Below are 15,418 nucleotides of genomic sequence, written 5' to 3'. Positions count from 1 at the left end.
TTTTATATACAGACTTTTACAGGTAATTCAACAGGCCATAATCTGTAATCCATAGTACAGTCTATTATGAAATATTACTCAAATTACTATTGCTCAGTATTCTTCATGAGTATGCAAGTACATGCTACACACCCTGTGATGTCTGACAATGTTCACATAGTTACAATTAATGGCAATACCTACAGGATCTTTCACAGAGAATGTTTCCAAATAGGGCAGGGAAATAAATAACTGAATAATGGTTTTTCCAGTATTTGTCAACAGTTTCTTAAAGTAAAATTAAATTCATGAACTCCAGTTTCCTTCACTCCACATTATAATACTGGCCATGAGCCAAAACCTATCAGCCTTTACAGAGTTCATATATATTAATTTTTTTATTTACTTGTGCCTGTTAAAATATAATCACTCATCAGTATTCCTAACTAGGAACAAAAATACTCTTGTCAATTAGCTAATTAAATTTTAAGTACAAAGGCAATTTAAATTTCTTCATCTGAGGACTACAAGTGCATTCAGAATATAGAACTTCAGCTGCGGGACTCATATAGTAGAAACCCTTTCCTGGATAATAGAAAAAAGATTTGGAAAGAGCAACTTGAATATACTCACATGCTTTTTTTGTGTCTTTTTGACAGCAGCATTAGCATTCCCTGACACATCCTCTTGATGTACAATAAGTTTTGCAGTGCAGTCTTCCAAAGTGCTTCCATAAAAATGACGAAAAGTCTGTAACTTTTGTATTTGTCTTCTTTCTTCTGGATCTTTGGATTTTGCTGCCAACAAATATAATTGATTAAAAAACACTCCGATAGAATTCCAGCCTAATCTATTTCCAAGAAGAGATACCTGGGTAATGGATAAATTTCCTAAAAATTCCTCGTTGACCTAAAGGCCAAAATCACATTTTGAAAGAGGCTGGCAACTAAGACTCACTGAAATCCAACAGTACTTTGAATTATCTGACAGATAGGCAATAGACTTAAATTCGAACTCCTTTAGGCACACATTAAAAATATTGGAAAACTTAACAAGCAGGATGCCTGGAAAGAAATTATAACTGAGCAAAATGCCTAGGCTTCTCACACAGTCCATGAAAACAGGAAGGTGTCTTCCAAAGGCATTTCAGATGATCAGAAAGAGATCTCTTCCCCATGAAAACAAGACTGTCCTCAGAACATGAATAAAGCTTCTGGAAGAACACTTATGCTAGCCAATGGAAGATAACGAACTGAGCACATGGATACTTCCACACTCAAGCCTAGCTATTTCTCTCTGCCCTAAAATCAAAATGGTGAGTCAGTTTCTGAGTGTGAAGACCCATCTCAGAAGATCTTTCTTTTTCACAAGAAAGACTGAGATGACACATGCCAGCATTCAGAGTATTCACGCAAGGCACAGGAGAGAAAGGGCACTCTCTTCAGCTGGAGTGGACGTAAACCTTCAACTCCGACATTATGGAAGGTGTTCTAGCTACTATTCTGCAGGTTATGGTCTCCAAACTTCCCGCTGAAATCACAGTGCACGAAAAAATGCAAAAAATCATCCAGTCAGAAAGATGAGCAGATGGAACCCTGGTTTCATAGGCCAAGTGGTGCAAATACGCACTCAAGAAACATTTCTAAGTCACTGAATGAAAACCATAAGCAATACTAGAAGTACCAACAGTAATCCATGACTTCTCAACTCCTGGTAGGTTTTTCACAGTTTAATTCACTGTATGATGCAATGAATGATGGGAACATCTTGGAGAGAAAGCTTTGTGTACTTGCTGGTACATACAGTATTATATACTTCATTTCATGTAAATATGCAAATCTAAGATCAAAACTAAGTCCACGGTTTGTTTTCCTTGTATCTCAAACTGGAAAAAACTTGCAGGAGACTATAATGCATAACATCAAGAATTATGATCAAACAACTTTTGTTTACTTCTGTGCTTTTTAGTGGGATGGAGTTAAATTTCTTCATATTAGCTTGCATGAGGCTGTTTTGGATCTGTAATGAAAAGAGTGTTGATAACAAAGGGATGTTTTCGTTACTGCTGAGCAGTGCTTGTGCAGAGTCAAGGCCTTTTCTGCTTCTCACCCCACTCCACCAGCGAGGAGGCTGGGCGGGCACAAGAAGCTGGGAGGGGACACAGCTGGGACAGCTGACCCCAACTGACCAAAGGGATATTCCATACCCTATGATGTCATGCTCAGCATGTAAAGCTGGGGGAAGAAGGAGGAAGGGGGGGATGTTTGGACTGATGGCATTTGTCCTTCCAAGTAATCGTTACACATGATGGAGCTCTGCTTACTTAGAGATGGCTCTAAACACCTGCCTGCCGACGGGAAGTAGTGAAGAATTCCTCATTTTGCTTTGTTTGCGTGTGCAGCTTTTGCTTTACCTGTTAAACTGTCTTTATCTCAACCAACAAGTTTTCTCAGTTTCACCCTTCCGATTCTCTCCCCGATCCCGCCGGGGCCTGGGGCAGTGAGCAAGTGGCTGTGTGGTGCTTAGTTGCCGGCTGGGGTTAAACCACAACAACTTCTTTTACTTCTTATTTTAATTCTGTTCTCAAAAGATAAGATTGGCTATGCCTGCACTGTGCAAACATCTGAGCAGATTTTTGTGCTTACCAAGCGTTATCTGAACTACATATTTAAACATTAAACTGCACAAGTACATACAGTTTGCTTATATAAATCTGTGAAGCCTTTTGCAAGCAAAAGGGAATGTATCATAAACATCTGACCAAAAATGCTCATTCTGTTATACTCGTTAGACCTATTTAAGATAATACACAATGCATACACATAATACACAGGCACATCAGTTTAAGTATAGCTTAGCTATTGCAGAGCTCTGGTTTGCAAGTATTTATACAGCTGCAAATATTTTCTGAAATGAGAAGTCCTTCTCCAAAATCACGATAACCTTTACAATACTGTTCTAGTCAACATAGACACATGGGCTTCGTGTTAGTTTTTCTTACCATCAGCATTGCACTGTACTCGCTCATATTCCTCAGTTAAAGGTCTGCCAGAATGCCAGTGACAAAGCTCATCAAATTCCTTGTATTTAATAAGTGAAGTAACTGCAGGATCATTGCTAAATATACAAACATTAAACAGAGCATAAATTAAAAGTGTTTTCCGGCATCTCTAACAAAACATTCAAAACATTCAAAAAAATGGATATTTATCAAAACACAGTTTTACTGTGGCAGAAAACCAACATAGGGTTTAATTCTCCAATATAGCATGTGAAGATAGCCTCAGTTTTTCAGAAAAAAATTACTAATAAACAAAGTAAACCCCCACTTTTTCACTTATTTTCATACAGATTAATCACAGAATGCAATCTAACTACATAACTCGCACACTGGGTAAAAAATACTCATTGTGCAGCACAGAACCCACTTCCACAGGTAGCAGAGTAAATGTAAAGGATAATCTCTTCTTTTTTTTTTTCAGCGTTTTTATTTCATGTTTTTCTTCTCCTGAAATCATTCTGAGCTTTGCAATTTAGGATAAGGCCTTTCAAATACAAATTGTACACTTAGAAAAACAGTTCCAGAATGTAGAATAAGAATCAGAGACTATAACGCAAACAAAGAACAGTATGAGAAATTATGGATATATTGACTCTTATCCATTCTTGTTCTGAACTTTCTGTTAATATTTACACCAGTACATGTAAATGTGAAATTTTACCCAGTCATAGCAAAAGCTCTTCTACATTTAAACAAATTGAGCATAATATGGATGTAAAGTGCAGGGGAGTAGAAAATAAGCCCATATAATGTTATTTCATTAAACTAAAACTCATATATGTACCTTTCTAAAACAGGTAGGTCTTTCAAAACATCTCCAGCATAATCTTCAACAAGATCAGATTTCACTGAGATTAGTCCAATGTTAGGAATTTCTTCTTCATAGTCTTTACAGTATAAAAAATAATTTATATTGTTTAATTAAGAATATATATAAAATTGCATATCATACTTGAAAATTCTGTCAAGTTACATTATAAACAAAATTCTATAAAGTAAAATTTGCTAAAAGTAAGCAGCAGTCCACTAGTTGTCTTTTTCCTGTTTCTTTTCCAGCATGGGAAGAATAATGAAGTAGACATCATTATTGCTTCCGAGTAGATATTCTCATAATCCATTTTAGACACCTACACTAATTTTTTGAATGCTACAACCCATCCCAGCTCACAGGCATCTGCTTTCCTGCACTCATTCCATAAAGACCACAGTCTCCTAAATATGCACTTTCAACTGCATTTATGTTAGATGACTAAAGATGACATGTAACATTGTGCATCCTTCCTATGTTTGAAGTCTAACCACAACTTCAGTCTTCAAGGTCTCCAAAGGAGATACAGAAGTAGACAACACAAATGCTGTGCCAGAAGATGCCTTAATATCCCACAGATAACAAAGAACTGTCTTTTTTTGCCCACTAGAGCCCACTTTGCCCACTTGACATCTTTGAAGCCAGCTGAAGAACACTCACAAACTTAAGTAGAATTATATTCCAGCTTTTACTGAACTTCTTACCAACTGTCTCTTCTAAAGATTTATACAGTTTGATAGGTTTAAAACAAACATTTGAAGGTTGTAACAAAACTGGTTCTCAAGAAATGTCAGATACCAGGCAAAAATCTCTACCTACTCCTTTCAGATATTCAGAACAGGTCTTGAAAGTGAAGGAAGAAAATAAATAATCTCTAAGCCAACTATGCACTTCCCCAATTACGGGCTACTAAACAGGATGATGGTGTAATTTAAGACACTTACGGGCGAGTCACATTTCTACAACCTTCAAGGATTGCAATGTGAGCTACAGTGATGGCTGGACCCTCTACCGTTTGGGCAACTATTCTGTATTTCACTTAATTTGCTGCTCCCATGTCCAATACTTGCATAATCTTATGTCAACGTGTACAAAGATGTTCTTCAGAGACAGTCTTCCTGCAGTGTAATCGATACTTTAATTATGAGTAATTATTATGCTTTTTACTATTATTTGTATTACACTAATCATCATGGTTTTTACAGTACATACAATAGATTTGGGCTAGCAATCATGGAACTAAACCCAATTCCTACTGAAGTCAATAACAATGCTTGTGCTGTCTACAGTGGAGTCAGAATTTCACCCGTAAGGTGAAAGACGTCAGACTTACTTTGGCATCAGCTGTGAGTTTTGCTAGTGAGTTGAAAGGAAGGAGGAGAGAATCCATAAAGCATGGATTAGATTTGTGATCAGGATAAAATCAGATCACTACTCCTGGAACTTTTAGTGATAGTAATGAAAATCATGCTTCTAACTCTCTAATTTGTGGAGTTGTCAGTACCTCTAAATAATGTCTGTTCCTGTTCAAGAAATAGTTGGGACGTCTTTCGTATTGGGAAAGCATCTCCAAAACTGTATTTCACAGCCAATTTTGTTACAGTGTCCCATAAACATTGGTATTCATTCTCCACTTCTTTCCCCAATTCCTTTTTGAACTCTAATCCTGTGCAGGGAGGGAGGAAAGAAAGAAAGAAAAAAAAACCCAAAGCTTTAAAATTAAAAGTTTCCTCAAACAGAACCTACCTATTCACCTATGCAGCATCAGGCACAAAGATTTCAATCCCAGCCAAAGTTTTTGGTCATTAGAACAAATTAGGACAGAACGTTGTACATTCACAGTTTTAATAGCCCACGGTATAAATAACTAAATGTACTGAGATGTATTTTGGAAAGAACACCAGATTTAGACTGTCTGTGGAAGTCTGCAAGCTCCGCAGCTAAAGAAGAGTTTCTCTCACCTTCACCTCCTGCAAGGTAGGATCTTGAATTGAGAATTTTCTTTTTAGTGCCCAATAACAGGTATTATTATAAAAATAAATGTTTCATATTCCTAATTTATATTTCCTTTAAAAATTCCTCTACACTTGCTTTACTGAGGTACATACAGGACACCTTGTGACTAGATTCATAAAGAAAGTGTTCTGGTTTACTATCAGACAAACAGACTCATGGCACAGGATTTCAGGTAAACAGAATTACCCTGAAAGAACATTTGCTACAAATCTTTTTCCATACTTTCTTGCTCTGTCAGCTTTTGTAACTTTTTGTGAATCTTAACACATCTGATGGTGTTCTTAAAGCTCCAGTTCCTAAATTCATGTATTTACAAGACAATACATGATTTTGTCTGAATCAACCTCATCCGAAATTAAAAATATTATCCAACATCACAGTGACATTAGGGATCGAATCTAGTTTCCATTCTGACTGTGTTGCACTAAGACAAAATGAAATGGATAGAAAACTGGCTAAAAACCAAACAGTTTGGCATACCAAATAACAGTGACAGAGAGCTCTTACTACCTATGCTATATCACTCTTCCTTTGCATAAGTACAGGTGGCACATGAAAGATATAACATGGTAAAGTATTCTGAACGAGTATTGGTGAAAGACACTTTCACATGTGATTTTCTAGACTTGGCTATACAAAAAAGTTTCCCTATTATTCCATGAAATGTATCTATTATTATATGGGTAATTAGAAAATTGTGCTCATTTCTGGTTGTACAAGCAGTTTCGTTCTCATTTTGCAGCTTAATAAAGTTAGAAATGTAAGAAAGCAAACTGTTCAACAAGATAAATACCTTTAGTGTATTCGACCTCATAGTAATGTGCAAGATTTATGAGCAGTGAATCATCATTTAAGTCAGGCAGGTAAGTTAAATCCAATTTCCAATCATTTGTATCACTTAGCTGTGTCAGAGCAAAATGCGTACACAATTGTTGCTGTTAAAATAAAGCAAACAATTCTTATGGAGCACCTTTTCATGTGGAGGGATCAAAGCACCTTCAAAGCAAGGTTAACTACCACAGATTTTATTGACATGAAAAACAACACAGTTACTTGACTTCTCTGTGATCAGGAAACTGCCTTCACTGTAATAACCAACTTCAAACAATAAAAAGACCTGCCACCAAACTTCCCATACTGGATGAGACCAAAAGGTCCATCTAGCCCAGTCACCTAACACTAACGCTGGCTAACTGGAGATGTCTAGGAAGAGGTCAAGTATAGACATATTGCCCCAAACATTCGCTTAGCCCCACTGATTTGTGGCTGAAGATTCCTGAACCAGCTAAGGTTTGTTTCCAGCAGGTACATTACGTTCTTTGATCTCATCAGATGACTAAAGTAGTATATAAAGGAAAATGAAAACTGAAATGATAATTGCACCTGCTGACAGGGGAAGTAAGACAGTGCTACACATACCATTTTTATTAATGGTGAAACTTGCTTAGTCCAGCAGGATTTCATGATCCTAATCTGAGCTCTCTGTGAAAGAGGCATATGAAGAAGAAAAGCCACTGTAAGACATTGCATTCTACAGAGGTCAGCTGCTTCTTCTGGAGATAGGGGTTTACTTCTTCCCTGTTGAGAGATGACAGATAAAAAGTTGACCACGTCCTTCAGTAAAATAATTGTGTTCACCTGTGCTTAATTCAGTGGTTTGCACTTTGTTAAAGCAGCTAATAATTTTGATCTATTTAAACAATTTGTGCATTGTAATTACTTGCGGATACACTTACTGCAAAGCGAACATTCTTGTAGCGCTGGTAGATGCGGATCAGTTATAATGTAAAAAAAAAATCTCTTTTCCAGAAAGAATATGACTATGAAAATCAAGACAAAACTTAAAAACAATTGTCAGTGTGTCTGGCTAGAAATGTTATTATTTTAAGAGGAAAAGTTAATATCTAGATATAGGCCTATGCTCTTTTCTCAACTGCACAGCAAAGTCTGTACAGAAATACAGCTGTCCTGTAGTCCACTGAATATGTGTCTCATAAAATATTACTGATATATTGCATCTGTGTTAACTTGATGAAAATATAAGGCTTGTAGTATGGTCACAAAAATGATGTCATGACCGCATCTAGAAAGAAATCTTTTTTCTGAAATGTCTTGCTAACTTGAGGAAAAGTGTATTCTTCTGTAAAAGCTAGTATGCCACTGAATGTTAGGGAAAAGAAAAATAATGAGTGCAACTACCTCCTAAGGTAAAACTTCCTATGGAAGTAATTGGTCCTAAGGTAAATCCTAAGGAATAGCCACTGTGGCAGGGGGCACAGTGCCACCCACAGAGAGACCATGCTCCTTTGGAAAAGCTGTGGCCACAGTAATTATCTGAACCAGACCGCCTACAGAGTGCAGTAACAAAGTAAGCAGCAGGGCCTCTCTTCAGCTTGGCATCTAGAAGGACAGCCATCTCTCCTGTTAGCAAAATGTTTATGGTCACTGTGCTGAAAATATATTTTAAAAATTCTTACTCTTGCTGATTGCTCTGTCTTTGCTCCCTTGGAAGTATCTGCATTTTCCAACATGCTGCTGTATATTTTTAATCCCACGGCACAAGCAAGAACACAGACCACACACCGAATGTCAGATCCTTCAGGCCACAGTTGTTTCAACAGACAGAGAGTCTGGTGAACCTGTAGTCATAACATTATGAATAGCACAAATGACCACTATAATAAAAATTACAAAAAAAGGACAAGTCCTATCCTTTACAGAGTTCCATCAGAGAAGGAAAAAAAAGGATATGAAAACTACAGAAGAAAACGTGGGTACAATCATTAGTCAAAATAGCTCTTCTTTGGCATGTCCCTGAGGGCACCAACAGCCCTGACTGTCGCTGTCCAAACCCTGGGGCCTGCCCCCACCTGCCCAGGGCCCCCCTTCAGTCCCTCGGGGCCGTCAGTCCCTGCCCGAGCGATGCTGCAGCAGTGCCAGTCTCCAGCTCCCCACAGCCCAGCAGGCTGACAACCCAGTCGGGCCTCGGCCCGTTCCCAGGGAGGTGCCTGATGCCCAGGGTTGCAGCTGCCCCTCGGCTGCCCTGCCCCTGGCTGGGGCAGTGGGACAGGCCCTGGCTACCAGGCCCTGCCCTGCTGCTTCCAGGGGAGCCCCCACGGCCCGGGCCCCAGGGGAGCAGCCGCCTGCCCTCGCTGTGCCCTGATGTTTTTCTGCTCCTGGGGTATCTAATTACTGAACTTGCCTCAGGAAAGACAATCATAATAAAACAAAATATTAGCAGTAGCCAGGCAGCTGTGTTTCTACTGACTTTAAAATGTTTTCTAAGTAACACCGTTTTTTTTCCTGGACTGAAAAAAAAAATCAGCTTGCCGGACCAGTATCATTCCCACTGAAGTCCACGGAAGCCTTGCTGCTCTTCTCCGCAGGAGCAGAAGTACAGTCACAACACTGCAGTGTAACTTAACGCTCAGGAAAATGACAGGGGTATATTAGGCAATAAAGGCATAAAATATACATAAAAATACCGAATTTTTAAGGTTAAAATATTGTAAAATGAGATTAACGAATCCATCGCTTTAATCATGCAAGCACAGACCTTGCAACTGTAATCAAGCTCTTAAAAAAAAAAATTCCCAGATTGTGAATACTTTTAATAGTTAACAGAGTGTGCAAGCCTTGGCAGCTACAGCAGAGAGGTTTAGATTTTGAGACGTCTCTACAGACGAGGTTGCTGCTGGCAGCAGCACCGACTCTCGCCCGCCGCTGCTGACCGTACCCTCCCACACCCACCCCCAGGAGCCAGCTGCTGCCCTCGGGGTGAGGCAATGGCCACAGCGCGCGCGGAGGGTAGTAGCTGCAGGCCCCCCCGGCGGCTAAGCGTGGATTTATGCCACAGATGGTGTTTTCTGCTGAATGGGCAGGTTCCCATCTTCTACAAGATAAAGGCAGTCGCCAAGATGGAAACATCCCTTAAGTGGCATCCCACTGATCAGCTTCCGGCTGAACCATCCTACTTCAGTGAACTTAAAGAAAAAAACAGCTTCAAGCTGCTGTGAAGAGTGAGCCTTCTCAGACTCAGGGTATCACTCCAGGATAAGGAAGAGAGCCCCCAGTTCTGGCTAGGAAAGAATTTCAGGTAAAGGAATGGAGGAAAACAGTCAACCTGAGGAGAAAAAAGAAAAAATATCAAAGAGATCCAATTACCTCTTTTTGTATGCTTTTCAGGCTCAGCTTGAGATGTTCATACAGACACATGAATGGTTCTTTGTACCTGACCAGGTTTTCACAGGCATATCGCAGTTCTTTTTCATACTAAGAAGTCCAGAAGTCAAAGTTATATGCAAAAGTCAATAGATATAATGCATCAGGGACTACTAGCCACAGACAGAAACCATTCAGATATATAACAATCCTCAGCCTCCAAGAAGCATCTATTCTAAATAAACCTCCTTTAAAAATCACATCCCTGGCCTAAATGCTACTCTTGTCTGGCATATTACAAGTCAACTAAAACACGTGATACTGAAGATATGGGGAAGGCTGTATTTGAGACTACCATATCTTAAGTGAAAAAGGATTTGAAATGAGACTATAGAGAACAGGGCAGGAATTTGCCACCAATCACAATGCTTGCCGTTAAGGATTTGAAGGCCAGTAGATTAAAGATACATAAAATGAGCCACGTATCAGTGCTTTATGATTTTAATATGTAAAATATTATACTCATGTTGAGATATTTTAATTAAATCTGCTAAGTAGAACTAACACCATTATTGCAAACCAACAACAAAGTTGTGTAACTTACCTTTCGAAAAAATAATCTGTGTTTATACACACTCTGAACATGATATCCATAAACTCGAAGAATATCATACTCCTGTCCTGAAGCAAGCACAATGTTGATTTTCTCTGACAATGAATGAGCAATTAAAGTAGATAAATAGTCTGTTTGGAGAGAGGTCAGTCCTACGTCAGATACGATGATGAAGTAAGGATAGCTTTTCTTCAGGAAAATCTCCCATTTGGATGATAAACAATTGGAAAATTCTGTATGAACAATGGTGCCTGTGTTATGCCTCAGGTGTTCTATTAATGCAGTACGTAAGAAAAGAAAATGAGGATACGGAAAGTACATCTGTTCTGCATCCTGTGGGAAATAAAAACAAGGAAATTATTCAGTTACATTTGTTAACACAATGAACAGTTTCCTAATCCTGATTAGAACTGAGCAGTTGGTTTTGAAGGAGTGCAGAGGTTTAAACAGCAAACAAGTGTTACTTGTTCAGTACCTTGAAGAAGACAATGACGTATTTTGCTCCTTTTTCAGTGAAATCCCGCAGGAAGCATTCAATTTGGTAAAAGAAGTTTAGATATTGTGTTTCCTCATCTAAAAACATAAGTAGTAAGGAATCCCCATCTATCACAAAGAATTCAGACTCAACAAAGTCTTTTAACAGACTGACATACCTGAAAGAAAAGGAGAAATAGCATGTACATAACATTACTCCAAGAAAAGCTGGGACATGGGACAGAAGAAATTTGCTTACTAATAGATTTTAAAATAAATTATTTTGTTAATTATATCAACTAAACATTAAATGTATAAATTAAATCAATAGTAAACCATCTTTCTTGGATCTAAGGTTAGTCCTAAGTAGCTTGCAATCCTTTCAGTTATTGAATGTATTAGCAATTGTCTCCTTTACAGCTCCGGATACTTTTGTAGCATCTGAGGCTTCTGTGACTTACATGTCACCTCTTGTCCATGTCTGCTTATGCAGAAAGTGTTATGTGTTCCATAAGAAATAACCCACAGGAGATAACCACAAAATATATTTTGAAAGCCTTCCTGCCTGAGTTTCCAGCTAAAAATAGCAAGTGGATTATCAACAACTATCACGACAATGACAACCACCTCCTTCATCCAAGGCTGTCAAAAATGCCTGATACACATCACCTTAGATCCACACCTGGGAAGACCCAGCTTTCCTTTCTGGCTGGGGTCAATAGCCTCTGGTTTACAGGTCCAGTTTGTTACCTGATGCAATGAGTAGCGTTCCATGAACAAAAACTATGTAAACTTCTGTCTTACACATTTAAATTGTCTGCTTTAATTAATACTAATCTCTTTAGCATGTCATCTCCAGAATGCAGAGAAGACACTTCACTGTCAATGTGAACAGCACTATTGTTAATCCTTTTCCATATCAAGCAGGGAAAGGAATCAGAATCCGGAGATGAGATGATGATGCATGAGAACTGACGTGCAAAAACACAGAAGATACAGATGGAAAGGAAAATTTTGTAGGAAAACTGTTTTAAATGCTGTAAAAGTAGTAGCCTTAAAACATGTGAGGAAACATGCTCAAAAAAAGCACGACAAAGAATTTGAAAAAGAATAAGGAGCAATAGTTAAAATTGTAGTTCCTAAAACGTGTAGACAGACTTTCTATTATATTAGGAATCTTCCTTCATGTGGCTGGAGGAAGTATAAAATCCTAAGCATGCCTTAGATCTTCTGGTTTTCCACAAACCTAGGTGACAACCACATAGCTTCTTTCTCTAAGGGGTACTACACTGTGATGTCTACTTAGTTCAAAGAAACTATTTTTATTATCATTTATTAAATTTCTTTCCATGAACCCCACTGTACTTACTGAGCTCTTGACAGAGATTCCCAAAGGTATAGCCTCAACTTCTTCAGAAATTCAAGATGTTTTCTTATTTCTAAAATAACCACATACATGGTTATTGATAGAACCATATAACCATAGCTTACCAATTATTACAAAAGAGCCAAAAGGTAAGACACTGCAATAAAAGCCACAGACACGAGCATAAGTTAATAACAGCTCCTCACCAGGGCTTTGGGAATCATGTTCGCACTGGAGAACTCTGAAGTCCTTGCTTTCGGTTTGTGATGCCTGCTGTGTCACTTCTTCAGTGGTCGAGATACTATAAGCGTTACTGTAATCTGGGTCTTCCGCTTCTTTTTCTTTATCTTCCTCTTCTTTAAGCATCTGCATAACAGCTGCTTCCGCTTTATCACTGATCTCATCCTCCTCATCACTGTCACTTGTACTCCCTTCATCCTCCTTTGTTGGAATGAAGCCTATTTTCTCACTGTCGCTATACTCACTATCTTTATCATCATTACTAGCATTCTCATTTGCATCATTATGAACGACTTTCTTGAAATGATCTGCAGAATCCATCACAGATCTTGATTCTGGCATCCAAAAAAAAAAAAAATCTAAGTAATCAAGAGATAATTTTCAGGAAATATGGTATGCTCTGAGGCTTCAACTATTAAATTATCTACTTCATAATCACATTGGAATAAAACTTTACAAAAAATCAGAAAGCATTTTGTGAACATCCCTGTGAGACATATTTCATTTTAAAATCAATAAATATTTTTATGAACTATAAGGAAAACATCAGCTTTTGTCTTTCTTAAAGTTTACTAAAGAGGAGCATTACTTACCTGTTTTGCGCTTTGCTTAAAGGGACCCCTGGGGGGGGTTAGTAATAATTTGCTATATTAGTTATATCTACATGGCACGCTCCAAGGAATGATCCACGTTTCCTGGTTCAAGTGACTTGTACCCACACCACTCATGCTAGTCCAGTCACAAGTAGGCACACTACAACATCTTCATTGCATGATGGGGGCAATCATGGTTTGGTATCAATCCCACTTTTTCATTCAGTTTTAGCTTTTTTCTTCTTCTTTTTCAGGGGTAGAATTCTCAAATCTTGAGTGAGCATATAACTGTAATGGTTAGGGTAACTCCCCACTTTACGAGGTCACGATGTTCAATTCGTTTGAGCTAAAGACCAAACAAGCAGCTTGGGATAACCCTGAACACTCCCTACCACATCATCACAGTTCTTCTGAACTTAGTTTTCTCTAGTTTCCATTCAGGTAGCAGCCTCACGCAGTATTTATTGTTGCAGTATTTGCCATTGCAATATTCATATGCCTTAGATATGGTTATCCTTCATTTTCCTGAGACCGTAAAAGGACTCTTTCATCTTTCATTTTTAGTCTTATAACCTTTCTTAAAAAACTAACAGAAGAAACTAAAGTGCAACCTCCATTTTTCAAATTTCACAAATAACTCAAAACTAAGTTGAAATTTTCTTTTTGATTTTCACCTTGCATTAGTTTAAACTCCTAGCAAGTGAAGTTGCAGAAAAAAGAAACAAAAATACATTTCTATTATCTACGTGTAAAATACTGTATACATAGTGTGCTATATTACAGTGGTGTGCTTAACGTAACTTTAGAGTTGAACTTTAATACCTATTTTCTCGAAATGTAAGCTATTTATATACATAGAGCTACATAAAGTCACCTTTTGTGTACCTGCGTACATACTTTTTGACAAGGCAGCAATAAACCGGAGATTTTTCTTATCTAAATTGAAAAAGGTATATCAAAGGCTTGACAACACCATTCTGGGATGAATCATGTATTTTTGCACGCTGAAATTGTTGCTTACCTAGAAAATGGCCATCAGTACTTGAGCAATCTCCTAAGCAAGCGTGACTTTCCGTATCTGAAAATGTAAAGTCAGCCGTTCTCAAAGAAAGCAAAACTGTATCTGTACATACTCATGTATGGACTACTCTATTTCCTTTCCAAAAAAAGGCTTAAATACTTTGCTACATTGGTGCTTTTCTGCAGTGCACCCACTGACATCTGAGGTGCGTGGGGCTACAGTGTGGGCAGAGGCAACCAGGTGGCTTGGACACCCTGCTAGCAGCCTCGCTGCCCCTCCACCCTGGAGGGTGCTCCCTTGCTGCCCTCAAAGTCCCGAACGTCCCCCTGCAGGCTGTCCAGCCACATCATCCAGCCCTAAACCAACTGCAACCCCAATGCAAACCCCAGCTCCAGCACCATGCCTAAACCGAACCACAGCCCCCCCAGAACTAAGCCCCAGGCCCAGCGGCAACCCTAACCACAACTTCTAACAAAGCCCCGGCCCGGGCAGCACCTGCCGCTACCACCGCCGCCGCCGTCGCCGGCTCCGCCGCTCAGCCTGGCTCCGTCGCCACCCCGGCCTTTAAGGCGCCGCCGGCAGGCGGTCCCGCGGTCGGGCCCCGCCGCCGCAGCCCGTCCCCACAGCTTTCGGTTTCCATTCCCGGCGCAGCGCGGCCGCAGAGTTCCGGTTTCGTTTCAGAGGTGGCGGGAGATTTGCGTCCCTGCACGCGGCACTGCGAAGTTATCACCAGTACTTCCCAGCTTCCATTAAATTGTGCTCTTCAGTCATGGTGGCTTCAGCGAACGGTCCAAGAGCCATTAAGCCTGCATTGCTGAAGGATGTTGTTAATGCAGGTTGCATATACAGTGCAGAAAATATTAATTCCTATTTCCGTCCCTTTTTTCACCAGAATCTAGTCTTCTACCAGCCTGCTTTCTTGAAGTAAGAAATTCCATACAAAAATAAACTAAGAGATATACTTTACACAACTTTTTAGCATTTCCAGCAAATCCTTTAGCAGGAACAGTACTGGACCCCGATCACTTAGTTTAAAATAGTGAAGCCGGGATTCGCAAGGGAACAAGTACTGTTGAAACAACATTT

The 15,418-nt window shown here is 39.1% G+C and overlaps 1 protein-coding gene across 12 annotated transcripts in view; it reads right to left on the bottom strand.

The window, feature by feature from the left end:
* Positions 1–14,951, bottom strand: part of DDX60 (DExD/H-box helicase 60) — a 50,359-nt gene extending 35,408 nt beyond the window's left edge. For 8 of the 12 annotated variants that reach the window (XR_012673519.1, XR_012673520.1, XR_012673521.1 and 5 more), the window contains exons 1-14: positions 14,828–14,951; positions 14,333–14,389; positions 12,685–13,053; positions 12,482–12,551; positions 11,114–11,291; positions 10,630–10,971; positions 10,029–10,136; positions 8,342–8,503; positions 7,284–7,442; positions 6,658–6,799; positions 5,353–5,514; positions 3,825–3,927; positions 2,981–3,096; positions 613–776 (exon numbers count right to left, since the gene is read on the bottom strand). Coding sequence is in view for 8 of the 12 variants with exons in the window: in XM_075149370.1 (XP_075005471.1) it covers positions 613–776; positions 2,981–3,096; positions 3,825–3,927; positions 5,353–5,514; positions 6,658–6,799; positions 7,284–7,442; positions 8,342–8,503; positions 10,029–10,136; positions 10,630–10,971; positions 11,114–11,291; positions 12,482–12,551; positions 12,685–13,039 (2,061 nt within the window). In the remaining 4 variants the exon portion in view is untranslated. Of the gene's footprint in view, positions 1–612; positions 777–2,980; positions 3,097–3,824; positions 3,928–5,352; positions 5,515–6,657; positions 6,800–7,283; positions 7,443–8,341; positions 8,504–10,028; positions 10,137–10,629; positions 10,972–11,113; positions 11,292–12,481; positions 12,552–12,684; positions 13,054–13,311; positions 13,658–14,332; positions 14,769–14,827 lie in introns of those variants that run through there. The other 4 variants (XM_075149372.1, XM_075149374.1, XM_075149373.1 and 1 more) reach the window with 4 other exon arrangements.
* Between the last annotated feature and the right edge of the window lie 467 nt (positions 14,952–15,418).

This window comes from Calonectris borealis, chromosome 4, assembly GCF_964195595.1.
Source record: "Calonectris borealis chromosome 4, bCalBor7.hap1.2, whole genome shotgun sequence".
Classification (NCBI taxonomy): Eukaryota; Metazoa; Chordata; class Aves; order Procellariiformes; family Procellariidae; genus Calonectris; species Calonectris borealis.
Note: the sequence above shows the minus strand (reverse complement) of the source record. Positions and strands in the feature narration are given on the sequence as shown.